The sequence below is a fragment of the Patiria miniata genome, unplaced genomic scaffold (assembly GCF_015706575.1).
Source record: "Patiria miniata isolate m_02_andy unplaced genomic scaffold, ASM1570657v1 HiC_scaffold_25, whole genome shotgun sequence".
Classification (NCBI taxonomy): Eukaryota; Metazoa; Echinodermata; class Asteroidea; order Valvatida; family Asterinidae; genus Patiria; species Patiria miniata.
In genome coordinates this window covers 14,624,194-14,641,570 of record NW_024037064.1, presented here as the reverse complement: position 1 = coordinate 14,641,570, position 17,377 = coordinate 14,624,194, and the positions used below count along the sequence as shown (strand labels likewise).

At 40.6% G+C, this 17,377-nt stretch overlaps 1 protein-coding gene across 1 annotated transcript; it reads right to left on the bottom strand.

Annotated features, from left to right (window-relative positions):
* Positions 1 to 7,849: 7,849 nt before the first annotated feature.
* Positions 7,850 to 8,937, bottom strand: LOC119733386. Its single transcript, XM_038206967.1, has 3 exons — positions 8,815 to 8,937; positions 8,336 to 8,511; positions 7,850 to 8,066 (listed from the first exon to the last, which is right to left on the bottom strand). Exons 1-3 carry the CDS (start codon positions 8,887 to 8,889, stop codon positions 7,973 to 7,975), a joined length of 345 nt encoding a protein of 114 aa, XP_038062895.1. The 5' UTR covers positions 8,890 to 8,937; the 3' UTR covers positions 7,850 to 7,972.
* Between the last annotated feature and the right edge of the window lie 8,440 nt (positions 8,938 to 17,377).

Sequence of the window (17,377 nt, the reverse complement as noted above, 5' to 3'; positions counted from 1 at the left end):
CCACTTAAAGATGACAAGTTTAGTAGCTGGCTACCTGTGAACAGATGCAAATCACATAATTACCAATAACGTAACAGTGGCCACCTCTCTATCACTAACTGCAGAACAAATTGGTACAAAAACAGCCCTGTACCCTACCTTGTGAGGCTATGGAACTCCAAAAACAAGTAAACAATTTTTAGTTCCCTTTTATAAGTAACCATTTATATAATTTACATTTTGGCAGGTGAAATCGGACAGTATTTTGCAGGAAAAATCAGACAATATTTCGCAGGAAACATTGGACTGTTTGGCAGGGGGAAACGGACAGTATTTAGCAGCTAGAATTGGACAGTATTTGGCAGGAAAAAATCACACGGATTTTAGCAGGAAAAATCGGACATTTGTTAGCCGGTGGACTTCGGACAGTATTTGGTAGGAAAAATCGAAAACGTTTAGCCGGGGGAATCGGACAGTATTTGGCAGGGAAAAAAGCACAATGTTTAGCTGCGGGAATAGGACAGTATATGGCAGGAAAAATCGGACAGTATTTGGCAGGCATCAAGGGACAGCTATTATTTTACATGAATATTTTTCCTTTCGATTCCCAGCTTTAAGTTACATGTAGTCTCTTCAATATGTTCAAACACATCATGCTCTGTTCAAGAGGCGAATCAGCAGCTTGTTAAACCCTATTAAAATATGGGACAACTACGTTGTTTTTCAATTGATAAATACGTTATAATGTGCAAGTTCTTAATTTGAAAATATTGCAAGAATTTGTCAAATGTTTTTTAAAAGCCTCAACATTTCCAATGCTGCTAATTGCCCTTTCGTCAAATTCAGGAATCATTAGTTGAAATTTTTTGTTTATCTGAATCGGACAGTATTTAGCAGGAGGAATGGGACAGTATTTGGCAAGTGAAATTGGACAATATCATATTTTGCATGTGAAATCGGACAGTATTTGGCCGAAAAAAAATCGGACAGTATTTAGCAAGAAATAAACAGTATTTGGCAGGTGGAATTGGATATCATTTGGCAAGAGAAATTGACACTTTGGAAGGTAGAATCGGACAATGTTTGGCAGCGGGAACCGGACAGTATGTAGCAGGAGGAATGGGACAGTATTTGAGAAGAAAAATCGGACACTTTGGCAGGAAACATTCGACAGTATTTGGCAAGGGAAACGGACAGTATCTAGCATCGGACAATACATGGCAAGTGGAATGGGACAATATTTAGCTGGAGGAATCGGACAGTATAGGCAGGTGGAATTAGACAATAAATGGCAGGACAAATCAGACTCTTTGGCATGAAAAATCGGACATTATTGGCAGGAAAATCGGACAGTATTCAGCAGGTGGAATCAGACAGTAATTGGCAGGTGAAATCGGACGTTATTTGGCAGGAAAATTGGACAATATTTCGCAAGTAAATTGGACAATAGCAGCAGGAAAAATCCGACATTTTGCAGGAAACATTGTACTGTGTTTGGCGGGGGGGGGGGGGGGGGGAACTGACAGTATTTGGCTGGAGGAATCGGAAAATACTTGGCAGGAAGAATCGGACAGTATTTGGCAGGAAAAAATCGGACAGTATTTAGCATGAAAATTGGACAGTATTTAGCATGTGGAAAACGGACAGTATTTAGCAGGAAAAATCGGACAGTATTAACAAGCTAGAATCGGACAGTATTTGGCAGGAAAAAAATCAGACAGTTTTTAGCTGGTGGAATTCGGACAGTATTTGGTAGGAAAAATCGGACAGTTTTTAGCAGGAAAAATCGAAAAGTATTTAAGCATGTGGAATCGAACAGTATTTAGCAGGAAAAATCAGAAATGTTTAGCCATGGGAATCGGACAGTAATTGGCCGGAAAATCGGACAGTTTTTAACAGGAGGAATGGGTCGTTTATTCTAAAAATTACACTTTGATTTCAATGATTAAGACAAATACACGTTCTACAACACAGAACTGTTTAAAATAAAAGATGAAATTGTTTCAAACTGGAGCATGGCTATAAACAAATATATTATGCACTTAAAACCTTTTAAAACATCAACGCAGAAGAAAACAAATATCTTTTTATCATTTTAGTGCTTATACGAAAACTAAAGTTTATTACCTCATATACCTGCAATTCCTAAAGATAAAATTAACGTTTTTTTCGCCATTCCAGTAACAATCTTAGTATGAAAAGCAAGTGTGTTCTTCTCAGAGGAAATCACAAGGGCAAGTACAGTTGCTTTTTAAACACTTGTTTGCAACCAGCAGACCGAAACCATAAACCCTGCTTTTCATTTTTTGAAAATGTTTTCAGAATAATACAAAATCTAATGAGAGACAATCCTTTTGATAATACTCTCTTGGAAAACATGTCAGCGCCTATTCATTGGTCTAACTCAAAAATAACATTTCTTTGGGAGACATACTGGGCAGGATCATTTCTCGATAAACTTTGAAATTAAAGCCAATGGTAAGTAATCAACAAATTGACTAGGATTTTCCTGTTTTAAGCTGTTATGCTTCTGGTACTCCTTGAGCACGTCCTCTCCACCAGCTTTGGTTCTCGGGATTGTCTGGATAAGCTGGTTTTCAGGATTGTCTGGATAAGCTGGTTCCCCCCAAAAATCTCAGCAATCAATTTTCCAGATACATTTGTGTATACGTTTATTGGATTTGTTTGGATAAACAGTTTTATTGGAATGTATGTTGACTGCCAAATTGGGAATATTAATTGTAATGATGAAAATACAAATGTATACCTCCTTAGCTTCAGCTTCTTGACCTACAGCTGGTAAACTGTGTGTAGAGTCTGCACTGCTATGCCTTGGTCTCTTTGCAGTGGCGTAGCCACCGGGGGGGGGGATGAAACCTTGTCGCCCCCAGTCGCCCCCCCCCCCCCCCCCCCCCCCCCTGAGATTTTGAGTTTCTAAAAAAATTATCATTGATCTACATGACGCCATGAGCCCTATTATGTACTACAATGTATCTTTTGCTTAGAAAATATTGGCTAAAGTGGTCAGAAATTGCCTCGGATAGCACCACAGAGCATTTAGAATCCAAAATTTTTCCGGGCCCTTAAGCGGGCCCCGAACCCCACGCCTATAGCTCAGAATTCTGGTAGCTGATTCAATGACTCCAACCTCAAAAACAATGTTCACAAAATGTTCTTATGCCTTTAGCTGAGAAAACCTCGAAAATAATGTTTAAATTATTATCTTTTGTGCTAAGATAATTATTGGTTAAAGTGGTAAGAAATTGCCTCAGATCACACCACAGAGCATCGAAAATCCATTTTGTTCGGGGCCCTTAAGAGGGCCCCGAACCCCACGCCAATAGCTCAGAATACCGATAGCTGATTCAATGTCTCAAACCTCGAAAACGATGTTCAAATAATTATCTTTTGCCAAGAAAATATTAGTTAAAGCATGGATTAAAGTCGTAAGAAATTGCTTCAAATCACACCACAGAACATCTAGCATCCATTTTTTTTCAGGGCCCTTAAGCGGGCCAAGAAAATATTAGTTAAAGCATGGATTAAAGTCGTAAGAAATTGCTTCAAATCACACCACAGAACATCTAGCATCCATTTTTTTCAGGGCCCTTAAGCGGGCCCCGAGCCCCACGCCGTAAGGGCTTCGCGTTTCGCGCTTGCATCAGTTATGATCAAGGTATGCCCCTCCCCACTTTTGAGAAGCGACTGACGCCCCTGCTTGACGCCCCCCCCCCCCTCCTCCAATGAAATGTTCCAGCCCCCGAGCGCCCCCCCTCCCCCACTAAAAAATTCCCGGCTACGCCACTGTCTCTTTGGGTAAGGGGTGCTGCTTGTCGTGTCTGATTCACTGGAGCTTTTTGCAAGGGTTGAGTCACTAAGTGTTGTTACACTAACAACACTTGGGTCTCGACTTCAGAGAGCTAAACGTTGCTTGGTAAATCGAGTATATGAAAGAGAAGGTCAGCCTGAGAACGAGGGTGCACTCTATACTGAATAAATACTGAAGTACCTTTTTAAAAATGCCCACCGAAAATATTGATTCAATGTTTAAACTAATTAAATATTGTCATTACATTCGCATGATTTCTAAGTGCTGTAGAGAAGAATTCCACTATCGACTAGAGACGGCTTCATGCCAAATACAAAACACTTTGTCACCACTACAGCAGTGAGAATACTGCCTGTTCAAAAACCATGTATTCAAACCCACTTATGCGATCCTATTTCTACGCACTCACATTCAATTTGCATTACCTGCGCAAATATGCAGGATTGAGGACATTTTACACTTTTCAATCATGACAGTCAATTCTAAAGAAGTTTTAAAAGTCTTCGATGTTCTAACAACTCTTGATAATCGTCTCTATAAGGGACGATCTTCCAAAAGTTCCTACCAGCTTCGCAAAGTCTTGCAATCGGCATCTTGTAGTTTTACTGAATGTAATTACCATGACAGGAACACGATCATGACGATTCAACTCCAAGTACCGCAACCGAAATCAAGAATGCGTACCGTTCGCCAGCGATATCCCATAATTTCGTATCGACCAATCAGAGGGCTTTATTTCACACACGCACGCGCACTAGGTCAAATTTAACACAAAAAGCTCGCAACACCAGTACTAGATTTAAAGCTAATGCTTCAAGAATCATTTTACTCCATTTTTAACACCAAATGTTTTATTCCAAAAGATTAAAAAAAAACATTGGTGTTAAAGTTTTAACACCACAGTTTTTGCAGTGTAGCTGGTGGAATTCAAACGGTATTTGGCAGGAACAATCTGACAGTATTTTAGTAGGTGGAATCGGACAGTAATTGGCAGAAAAATCGGACAGTATTTAGCAAAAATAATAGGACAGTATTAAGCAGGTGGAATCGGACAGTAAATAGCAGGTGGAATCTGACAGTATCACATTTGGCATGTGGAATTGGACAATATTTAGCAAGAAAAATCGGACAGTATTGAGCAGGTGGAATCGGACAGTATTTGGCAGGTGGAATCTGACAGTATCACATTTGGCATGTGGAATTGGACAATATTTAGCAGGAAAAACGGACAGTATTGAGCAGGTGGAATCGGACAGTATATGGCAGGTGGAATCGGATAGTATTAAGGCATTAAGGGACAGCTATTATTTTACAGGATTTTTTTTAGATTCCCAGCTTTAAGATACATGTATTCTCTTCAATATGTTCAAACACATCATGTTCTGTTTAAGAGGTCAATCAGCACCTTGTAAACCCTTTTAAAACTTTGGGGCAACTACATTTTTTTGTTCTGAATTTGAAAATATTGCAAGAATTTGTCAAATGTTTTTAGCCTCCATAGTTCCAGGGCTGCTGATTGTCCTTTAGTCAAATTCATGACTCATCAGTTGAACTTGCAACAACTTCTTTTATTTTTTTATTTATATTATCTGCAATCATGTTTTCATTCGACCCTTTTGTAAATAAATGAACTGACCAGCCAAGAAATTAGCAAGTGTTTGGCCCCATCAAAAAGAATCGGTCTCTAATATGACGCGCGCGTAGATTTTGATCGTGCGCGTCATATTTTTTCAAAATTGTCTGCGCTAGCTAATGATAGTAGAACATGGGTACGAAGTTGCTGGCAGCTGATCAACCTACAATGGCGGCTAGTCAACTTCACAGTACACACGTATTGTATTTGTGATTGTGAATATAGCGTGTCTAAATACATGTAATATGCCACTTATTTCCGCGTCCGTTGTTTGTGGAGTGAATCTCTTGGACCTATCGGCATTGCGTCATGTGACGGCAGTAAAGTCCAATCATTAACAAATAATAAAGCCACCAAAAAAACCGCATCGTCGCATCAATTCTGGAACTTTGGTCTGACAACAGACCGACTTTATTTTTGTTGGCCTTAGCTTCCCCCTTAAAACACAAATATAAAATATACCTACAAATTAGCAAGTAGCCTTACAAAAAAGTATCCCTGAAGAGCAAGAAGTTCAGGTGTTAGAAGCTACACCCCTCAAATGAAAAATTACATCTGAAGACAAAAGTAAAGCTAAATCAAAATCTGTGACCTAAAAAATTACATCGGAAGACAAAGTAAAGCTAAATAAATAACTGCAACCTATAAAATAGGCAAGACATTTGCATGTTTAAGTGAAAACCTTCCTAATATTTCAGTAAATGACAAATGTAAAAGTTAATTCATGTAGCTACAAAACACAAAAATCAAACAATCTTACAAAAAACACTCAACATGAAAAACAAACATGTACGAACAAACTTCTGCACAGCTCCTCTGTTGATCTGAAAGAGAAAAGAAGAGAAAAAGCCTAAGTACACTTTAAGCAAGAGAACACGGCAACTTTATCTGAGAAAAGTGCAGAAGGTGAAGTGTGCAATGCTTCTTGCAATGCTGACACTGTACCCTTCTGTCACTGTACCCTTCTGTCCTTCAGGTTGCCTGCAATAGCAGAAAACTTCTACCGCTGTTGTCCATTTGATGCCTCCACTGGCAGCTCGCTTAACCTGGGACCAAGGAAAAGACGTGATTGGCACAGTAATAATTATAGCACACAGGCTGCAAAGTGAGTACGCATACTGCGCTGGTCCCAGCGGACGCAGGCGCGATCCTGACCAGTGCACAAAGCATGGGCGTTAGAAATGGCAAACAGGCCACAGTCAGTTCCCCCAATCTGCTTCTGGATCTTCACATGCTCAACTTCAAACGACTTGCCTTCAGTAAATAGTAAGGCGGCAATGGTTTTCTTCAGGGCAGCAAGCAATGAAACCCCTGGCCTATCGTAAACTGTTACTTTGTTGGGAGCATCTAGTCCTACGTTCGACAGAACGACATTTGTGATGCGATCAAGCTACACGAGTCGTTTGCCGACCTTGGTCAAAAATATTTTATTACCGATTTGAATAGAGCACCATCCCAGCAATACTGCAGTGAAAACTGCATGCTGATACCATATTTAGTTAAAAAATTATGGAAGTCGGATCACTAAGAGATGTGATAAAGTAATGTGATCAAGTGGCCCCTATTTTGGCCTGTATCTCCAAATAAAAATTCCCGACAAACGACTCACGTAGCTTGGTCGCATCACATTTATAATTGGCACAAGAGGGCGACCACTGGTCAACACTTAATCTCCAGCACTACCTGCACGAAGGGTCACGACGCTCTGAAAGCCCTTAAACATGAACCGTTGATGATTTCCTCTGTGCTGGCAGTCTCTGGGGTCTTCTTGATGCGCTTCGCTGGCTGTGGAACCCAGTCAACATGAGGGGCACGTCTCTTCTCTGCATTTAAATGAGAAACACACACACAAAAAAAGTTACATTAAACTTAGAGAGCAAATTCCATGATTGCAAGTAAGAACACTCCTTTCCACTAGACAAAAGATGACCCTCTTACCAATCTTGACAACTTCAACACCGTCATCACAGACGTCTGGGATACATTACATCATCGGGTGACCTGTAGTGTAGGATAATAAAAGACAATGGCAAAATTGTACACATGGTGTTAACACAATTTGAACAATTACCGTACTCTTTAAAGTGGATGAACTTCACAAGTCTCCATCTCAAAGTTACCTCTGCTTTGTTTGCCCCTTTCTTGATCGACGATTTCTTCAGCGGGTGGCTCTTCTGAACTACAGCCTGAAAGAAAAAAAATATTTGCTAAAGAGTATTAGAAATTCGAGGCGTTTAGAAAAATACTCAGTTACCTGATAATTGAAGGATTAAAAGTTTTTACCACTTTCCACTTCAAGACTGAGTGAACACTCTCCTTCAACATTACCCTGCTGCTCAGGACCTGTCAAACACAATAATGTAATATCGCTTTTAATTAAGGTCACTGGGCTAAAAACACATTGGGAGAACATGAAAACAGCTCGATGCTGCCTGTTGACGAGTAAAAGCCGGCCTTAATGGTTTACGAAATTTGACTTACCACCCGAATTGCTCTTTGCATTGGGGATGTTGGAGTCAATGTTACGAAAGCTACAGGTGTTCGTTCTGCACCTTGTTTTTCAGCTTTAATCGGCCGTCCCCACTCTTGAGTGTAACAACGTTGTTGTCACTGATATTGGAGATCCTGTAAATTAAAAATATAGAAATACCAATACAAGAATTAAAGTGGCTTTACACATTTACATAATGCTTGTCTAGCTCCGACTTAAAGTAATTTCCTTCTTTTTATGTTAATATACATGTATTCTTTTATGGGTAAGGATTAACATTTCTTTGGTAAGGATTACAACTTATTTGTTAGTATATAACTCTACTGTGAATACAACAATGAATTATTTTTCAACAGCGCTTTCATTCATTTTTTTTCATATCAAAAACACCAACAGTATTTACCTGCATAGTCCAATCCAATTGGGTTCCATCTTGCTGCCTTTGCGTCCAATTTTCTTGTAGTTTCTCTTCGGGACGAACATGCCCTCCTCCAGCTGGAACGCATTCACGTTCTTGCCTTTCCGCTTCGCATAGGCCTTCTTTTTTTTTTCTTGAGTAACCTTGATGTTTTCCTGCACCTGTATTGGAAAAACAAAAGGCTCAAAATGTGTCAAGAATTCACGAGTAAAACAACATTTTTTTTAAATGTTGAGTTTGGAAAATGATAACGACTTTCGCTTTCTTTGTCACAATGTTTGCAAATTCTCGCAGAGCATCAAAGTCTGGAGCGGCAGGTGCTCCTTAGGTTGAGGCTCGTCTTTGTTAAGCTGAAATTAGAAATTAATTAAGAACTTCTTCATTTAACCCCAACATAATTAAAAAAACACGTCTGTACATGTATTTTACAAATTACACAGTCTGATGACATAAGAGTAACTTACCTCACATGGCAATCTCGCCTTCTTGTTGTACATCAGGAAAAAAAATGGTTGCCAGCACCGAAGTCCGATAAGCATACAGCACAGGGTCTGTACAAAGATATGAGGTTTATCAAGTCACCAAACAATACACGAAATAAATGTTAACATACATGTTGGCAGCTGAAACAGTACATGAGGCTCGTTTAAAAGAAAAATAGAATTACCTGGTTAGTCCGCCCAGTCATCCTGCTTGTCATTAACCAGTGTCGTTAATCAATAACTTGGCAATGGAAGCCTGCAGTGTCTGATTCCACTGCTCATCAACGCCATTGGTCTGAGGTTGGTAGGCAGAGCTATGCGGGGGCGAATACCCCATCGCTGATACAATTCCTCAGAGAACTTTTAGAGAACATTTGTATTTGAGCTACAGATTAAAATAGATTATTTCATTCATAAAAATAGACTAGTAGAGAAATGCAACTGAAATATGGATGACTAATAAACCTTTTTTCCCCTTTAAATTTGTCGAACCAGTACATAATTTTACCTGGTTACAGAATTCCCTGCCTTGATCTGAGAGACAGTCTTTCGGTGCACCACGCCTGTAATGAAAAAAAAATAGCTTTAATACATAACTCTGCAATACTTTCTAATTTAACCAAGATAACCCATACATCAATTCCTGCACACATAAAATCTTGGAAATGCACCCACCTGCAAAATAAACTGGCGAGGGACTTTGCCACACTCACAGCATCCTTTCGCGGGATCGACATCGCCTCGGGCCACATGGTGTAGTAGTCCGTGACAGTCGGGACATACCGATTGCCAGCCTTTGACTGCTTGAATGGGTAAATCAGGTCGATGCCCAAGATGACCCAGGGACCGCCAACCACAGGGATGGGTTGAAGATCGGGAGCGGCGGTTTTGATCTTTTTTATCCCCTGGCATTTGGTGCACTGGTGAATCTACAATATTGGAAACATGTAGATTGAGAAACAAATCATGAGTGTTGGTTTAATGACAATCCCCGTTCACTTTGTGAACGTTCAAGCTTAAACCCACATGGATCAAATACCTTGTTCTCAAAAAAAGAGTGCCCTCTTTTTACCATGCCCTTATTCCACATCATAGCTGCGTAGCCACCAACAGGGTGGTGGGTTTAATTTTCTGAAGTTTTGAACATTCTTCACCAAAATTCAACAAAAATTTCGCAAAAACTGATTCTATGTTACAAAGAAAAAAGCATCATTTTACTCCATACTGCTTACCCACTCGTTGACATCTTACACAATTGTGCACTAATAAAACCGTGACTAAATCTTCAGTAGAGTCTTTTTCTGGTCAAAATGATACCCAAACGCTGAGTCCTAACTCTTGGAAGATCTCTGTACGTCTTTCCTCGTCAAAGATGGCCAGCTGTCTCTCTGCTCCCTTGATGTACAAAAAGGCGTAAGCGTGGTTTATAAATATATAATATTTCAATGCCAAATTCAGATGAACATGTTTGGTCTTTGATATACCTTGTACTCCAAAGCTGCTCGCAAATCAACGAACACTTGGCTGCTGGTTGTCACTCATTTCAACGGGGTAGCCTCCCCCTGAAAGAAACGGAAAAACATTCTCCAACAAAACATGGTTCACCCCTCTGGCTGCCGGACCATACCCAGCAACTAACAGGTTCACTTAAACCATGGAGTTTAAGTGATTAAGATGTTTGGTGACTTTTCGCTGAACAGGTGGGTCTTCCTCCGGCGCCGACTCGTTCGCAGACAAGTAGGGGTACGGGTCAGAGGAGAGAACTGGGGGAGGCCGGTCTATCAGAGGCGAGGTTGAATCTACTTTAACTTTTTCCTGCTTTCGAGTTTCATCCGCCATTGAAGAGACACTTCCCGATCAGACCCAAAGAGGTCCTTAATTATAAGCACATTTCGGCTGGTGGGAGAGCCTGAAGGAGGGCGATTACGCTTCTTGGTATAGCCTTCGTCTTTTTGACTTTAATAAAACCACCGTCTGCCTTCGGGGCTTTGCAGGTATTTCAGCCGTCTCCGCTGCAGACGAGGGCTGGGGGCCGTTCATACCCCGGCAGGTCGTGCACTCAAGTAGACGGTAGTTCTTGCCCAAAGGACCTTTACAATTGAAACAAGTCGAAGAAGGAATTATATGGACCAGACAAAGTGTTACATTTCAAACATTCTGTGGGGAGTAATTCCTTCTCCATCCCAGTCGTGGAAAGCGCCGGGGGAGTGGCCGCCGTGGGGTTTTGAGCCCCCCTGCCCGTAACCGGTATAAAAACCAACATCTAAAAACACAATAAAACCTGAGAAAGGAAAACATCAACGAACGACTAAAATGTCACAAATAGACGAAGGAGATAACATAACATTAGAGCTTAAAAAGGATACACAGTCAATAAGGTAAAAAGGCAAGGAATAACAACACACAAAGACAAAAATCCAGACAAAACTTTTGTAAACACTTTAGAACCTGGTTGCAAAAAAATACAGAAATACAGAGAAGCAAGAAGCTTGGATATAGTTTCCCTGGCTGTATACTCCTGCCAGTAGCACCAATGGTCTGCAAGTAAAAAGAGAGGAAAAATTCTACTGAAAAACAGGTATTTCTGAATTGAAGTCGGCTGCAAAAGGGAAGGAGACAGTCCGTTGCGTCCCCTCAACACCTGTTATGCGAGCCATCACCACACCTGCTGAAACGACGAGCAGGCATCACAATTGCATTACCCGCCCGCCGGCAAGGAACAGGCCCAATGGCGCGACTCGACCGCCAGCATGGAAAAGACCCTACGAACTGTGCTTGAAGAAAAAGCATAACAAAAGAAGACATAAAGCAGATGGAGAAAAAACAGAACAATGGCAATTAACAAAATAAAGGATACTTAGTAAATCTCCCAAACCGGAGTATGGGGATACGCCTGTCCCGCTGCAGTAGATCCTAAAGGGTTCCCCGTAGCATCGGTGATGTCTTGATCTTTCCAGGGGACAGACGTTTTTATTCCCCCCCCCCCCCCCAAAAAAAAAGAGAAAAAAAAGGGAACTAAAATTTACCCTGACAAGCTCAGTTTCAAGCTACACTAACTTAAAGAAAATATGGGGAAGTGGTATCAAAGCCATTGCGGACAAGCTAGAACTAAATGCAGACGACAACAGAACCGCCAGTTTTCCAGAGAGAAATTCCATCCAGACGCAAGAAATCCGCCTCTATGTCCTTGAAAAGAAAAGACTGAGAAGAACGTAAGACTGTGAAGTTCCCATCGAATAAGACTGGACAGCGGGACTTCCAAATTCGCCACTTTAATAAGACTGAAATCACAAACCAAATAAGCGTGTCATTATTATTTGAGAATTTTAGACATTCGGCGAAAAAACCCACTGCTGGGGAAATAGCGAACGTAGGCCCACAAACACGCACACCCACGTATGTGGCCCAATCCCACAGCAGGGCAACATAAGGACATTTTTCCCTAACCTGTTTTCATGGACAACTCATCACACAAAATAAACACACCATCATACTTCATGACAATATACACAATCCATATTATATGGGAGTCTGTCAGTGTATTTGGGCACTGGAGGGGCGACATTATGTACATGCTACGCATTAACTGTTCATCTTAACGCTCTAACCTTATTTATTGTACAGGCATAACCACTATATAGCCAGCTACGAAAAACTCACCACTTGAGGATAAGAAACGTAGGTCTGAACTGATGCAATATAGCCTCGTGTCAGACACCAGTATGCCAAAAAATATGAACTCTTATTTATCATTAACCATAAGTTTTGTCGCGCTACATTTAAATCAACTGTTTCCAGGTGAATTTTTTGTGTGGATACTCTCTGTGTATCTTCAACTAACTTCAACAGTAATATTGAAATAAACATCTTATGAATTTATTATAATTGCTCCTTAAACAATTTCAACCTGACATGCGGACAGTAAGTACGATTACAACTCAAAATCCGTGCTCGATATTACTTCTTTCCAAAATAATATTTTAATTTCAATAATTAAACGTTTTTTACCACTCAAGTCAAATTTGACATGGGAACCATGGCATCTTCCCCAACACTTTATAAACTATAGGCCCAAAGCTTTAGACACCGCTAATAAACTATCATTAGTATCTTGAACATATCCATCCTTTGCACTTCCTGATTTCCATCTACCTTGCCGCTTAAATAAGCGATCAGGAATTCCAAGATTGGCTGCAACTGTGCCGCCTCCCGCTCTGATGCTATGCACCCCAAATGTTGAAACATCCTCAACAAGCGGTCTGAGGGCATCTAAAATCAATTCCCTCACTCTGGAATATGACAACGGTTTGTTGACGTCTCGCAGTTTGTAACCAACTTTTAATTTGGAGACATTTCTGAATGTGAATGAATCTGGATCCAAAATCTAAGCAATTGATATGTAAGACTTAAGCATTTCTACAGGGCAATGGCGGGAATTAGTACTACTAATGACAACGGATCTCCCTTTCTATACACATCTGGTTTACGGGATGGTACTGTAACGAAATGTAATCGGCGCTCCATACTTTTTATATGTTTCATTTGCCCGCCATAGCTTTTGCGCTATTTTTAGAATGGGGTATATAAGGCAGCGTTCGCGCGCATTCTGGCCAAACTGTTTTGGCGCGCCGTAGAGTGGCAGACTAAGAAAAGTTTCGTGGAGACAGACAGAGCGTTGTGTCGGGGAGTGACCGCAAAGCTTTACCGTGAGTGTTGAGCAGCTGTATTGTTAATGTTACACACTCCTTTTCTTTTATAAATAGTGGTGCAATTGTGGAATTGATCCTTGGGTTTACTTGATTAAGTGAAACTTAATACTCGTTCGCTTGAAGACAGCATATTTGGGTGTATTATTGTCACCTATGTGCAGGAATTCTCCATTTGCTTTCGTAGACATACTTGGCAGATCTTTGTGAAGCACTTTTATTGTTGACTGTCGATAAGAACATCTCTTTCCCTTAACTTAAGGAAATCCTTTCCCTTAAGGAAACCATTTCCCTTTAAGAAACTCATTTTCCCTTACGGAAACCCTTTACCTAAAGTAAATCCATTCCTTTAAGAAACCTCCTTTCCCTTACGGAAACCCCTTCCCTTAAGTAAACCCTTTCCCTTTGGAGCCCATTTCCTAACGTATCGGGATCGACAACTGCCTCGCGGGAGACGAAGGGTGGAGCTCATTAAGAGGATCGGCAACTGCCTTCGAGAGACCTCGGAGGGTCGTCTAGAAACTGGGGAAATCCCTTCCCTTAAGGAAATTCCTTCCCTTAAGAAACCCCTTCCCTTAAAGAACTCACTTTCCCTTAAGGAAACCCCCTTCCTTGAGGAACCCATTTCTAAAGTATCCGGAATGACAACTGCCTCGCGGGAGACGAAGGGTCGAGCTCCTCAGGTGGATCGGCATCTGCCTCCGGGAGACCTCGGAGGGTCGTCTGGAGCCTAGGAAACCCCCTTCCTTGAGAAACTCCCTTTCCCTTAAGGAAATCCCTTCCCTTAAGGAAACCCCTTTCCTTAAGAAAACCCTTCCCCTTAAGGTAACCCCCATCTTTGTAAGTACTTGCCTTTTGTTGAGGCATTTTTAGTAAAGGAACTGCAGTTGTTGCATGGCTGAATAAAGAGGCTTCTGGAAGCTTTAGCTTGTGTGTCTGGGTCCCACTTATTGTCTGGTTGGGTAGATTTGTCGTTTGAACAATATAAGGGAAAATTAGTTGCGGCGACAGACAGTCTCCAAACGGATTATCGCTCTAGGACCATCTGGACTACCGCTCGTCTGGAGGGTTCTCGAGACCGTCACTTCTCGAGAAAATCGAGATCCGCCACAGTACCAACAGAGTTAAACTGTCTGAAGTGAAAGTTGTGTGTCCTAACTTTCTCTGTGAGAGCACGTCAAAGCGAAGGAAACCAGTGCATGCTGTTGAGCACATAACAGCAGTTCTCATATTCATTAGGTTTGTAACAGAATGACCGTCTGGTCCAACGTACAAATGTACCATTTGTTTGATAATGTTAGGTGAAATTGGATCCTTTTTAACCACGGGTTTTGCAAGTGACCTTTTTATCATGGTAAGACAGAAATTCCCAACAAAAGGAAAGGGAAACAAACATTTTGGCTATGGGTCGCTAGTCCAACCCAGGATGAAAGATATGATCAACAAGGACAAATCAATTCAAATGTAGTATAATAACTATTTAATAACAAAAGAACTAAACCAAAACCAATCAATGAACAAATAAACAACCAACCAAATTAAATGAACGAAGTTGAATTACCAGTAAAATAAATAACAAAATAAATAAACAAAATATTTTAAAAGTAACTGAGGTCGTGCACAAATTAATATTTCAAAAGCAAAGTCTCAACTCAATTACTTCACAGAAGCTCAACTGCAAAATCATCAAAACATGCAAAAGAAGTCTCCAAACCAAGTTACAGCAATGCAGACACAAATAAAACAAATAAACAAAATATTTCAATAGTAACTGAGGACATGCACAAATTAATATCTCAAAAGCAAATTATCAACTCGGCGCCTACGTTTCCTGGTCCTAGTGCAGCTCCCGTTCCACCCAGTTAGGACAAACCAGTGCAGCTACTCAACCCGAGTTGGACCCAGTCTAGCTTAGAATGACTCAAGCTCATATGTGTCGTGCAAATTATGGTGTCACTCCTTGTTCGTTGACACACGCACTGTACTGCACGCACTTCACATATTGCCCCCTCTCTTGTTCAGGACATCAAATTTATGCAGGTCTACTGTCCTGCGCCAAAAGCCATCTACAAGAAAATTGAAATATCCCAAATCCTAATAATTATACAATACTAACCCTGCACCTTTATGAGGTCTAGCTTGTACTTAAAGCCCTTGACAAAATATCTCTCAAGGCTAGTATGGCATACATTGCACATACTCAAAAGGGGGTTTATATCAAATTATCCCTTATACTCAGGAAATAAAAGACATACATGCACATTTGAAATTGCAAGAGGGAACTTACGGTCAGTACAACAGGCTCTCGCTTAGCAAAGAAAAGCGCAGTCAACACACCGAAGGTGGCACTGTAATAGCTGTGAACTCCGGGCACCCGGCGCTGCTGTTGCTGCTGTGAAGCGGACAAGCTGACTGATAAAAAAATGGCGTGCATTTCTATCCCCTCACACATACGGACCCAACACAAAGCACTCACTCAAACATAACAATCAAAATACCAACAATTCACTGACCATGGCTGCTACTGCTTTGATAATAGGGGAAGGGGATTTGCTGGATTGACCCAAATGCACCAAATAAAGTGCAAAATCAAAAAGATTAGGAGGAATTGTTGTCTTACCACATTTGGTTGCCCAATCACACCATTTAAAAAAATGATCCAGAATATATGCGAGTACAGTGGAACCTGCCTTTGCATTTTACATAAAAGCTAGAAGTTGTTTCGCTAGCTTATCCGATTCTGGATTACTCTTCGACTTTCTTCTGTCCCAAACACCACAGTTGAATATGATATGTAAAAGAAAACAAATGTAAAAGTAAATATTATACAACGCCTGAATAAATCCCCGTCATCTGATCGGTGGATCGTTGATCACATGCCATTGAATTATTCGTACCAATGCATGGTGCGCGCGTGGCGCGCAGCGCACAGTGCAATGGAAGTACTATTGCACTGTGATTACAAGTACCATTGCACTGTCACTGCACATGTTGCTAAAGGTGGCGTTGTGGTGTTTAAATAGGCAATACAAGTTCTGCAATTATTGAACTGTTTAAGTTCTAAACTTATGGAAAAGTTTTAAATTGTTGAACAGTTTGCATAAATTAAATATGATAACTCTGAACTTGTCAAACTTGTAAACTATTTTTAACTTGAATAAATTGGCTATTAAAAGTAAACCAATCATATGACGAGGATTTATTCAGGTGTTATATAAAACAAATTATGAATGTTTCACGTTCGTGCATTAGAAAGAATAATTTCATTCGGTGACGGATGTCATGTTCCATTCCACTCATCTATAGAGTGGAACATTTCATCTGTCACCTCATGAAATTATTTCTACCATTGCACTCACAAACATTCATTATTTGTATAATAATAATAAATAATCTACAGAACATGATTGGTCTGTTCATACATTGATAACATCTACATGTAGATTGATACATCCCTCAAATTCTTTTAACTTGTGTAATTTAGCCTTATTTAGAATTCTTCATTGCCGCCTCTACCGGGGATAAATAGCCCCGGATAAACTGGGATCTCATAAACATCCTGGATTGCTCTAATTGGATTATAACCATCTTGGAAGAGCACAGGCCAAAATGGCGCTGAATACCAGCATGGGCATATCAGGGTTCCAGCAGCTTTTGTATCTGCCAAGTGAAATAGTACTCTGATAATAACTGAATTGGGGGAACAAGCCAATTGTTCTCTTCTCTACAACTGAGAGTCAAGGCTTCAATAGCCTTACAGCCTGGGTTTATATACCTGCAGTGTTGTTGACTCGAGTCGCTGACTCGGACTGAGTCGATATTTTTTTAATTCAGTCTTG

Bases quoted from the DNA above. Each gene is read 5' to 3' on its own strand.
- LOC119733386 (XM_038206967.1), bottom strand. From the start codon at position 8,889: ATGCTTATCGGACTTCGGTGCTGGCAACCATTTTTTTTCCTGATGTAC. The intron at 8,512-8,814 runs GTAAGTTACTCT...TTTCCAATACAG, and splicing joins AGGCGAGATTGCCATGTGAG to GTGCAGGAAAACATCAAGGT. The intron at 8,067-8,335 runs GTAAATACTGTT...TTTAATTTACAG, and splicing joins AATTGGATTGGACTATGCAG to GATCTCCAATATCAGTGACA.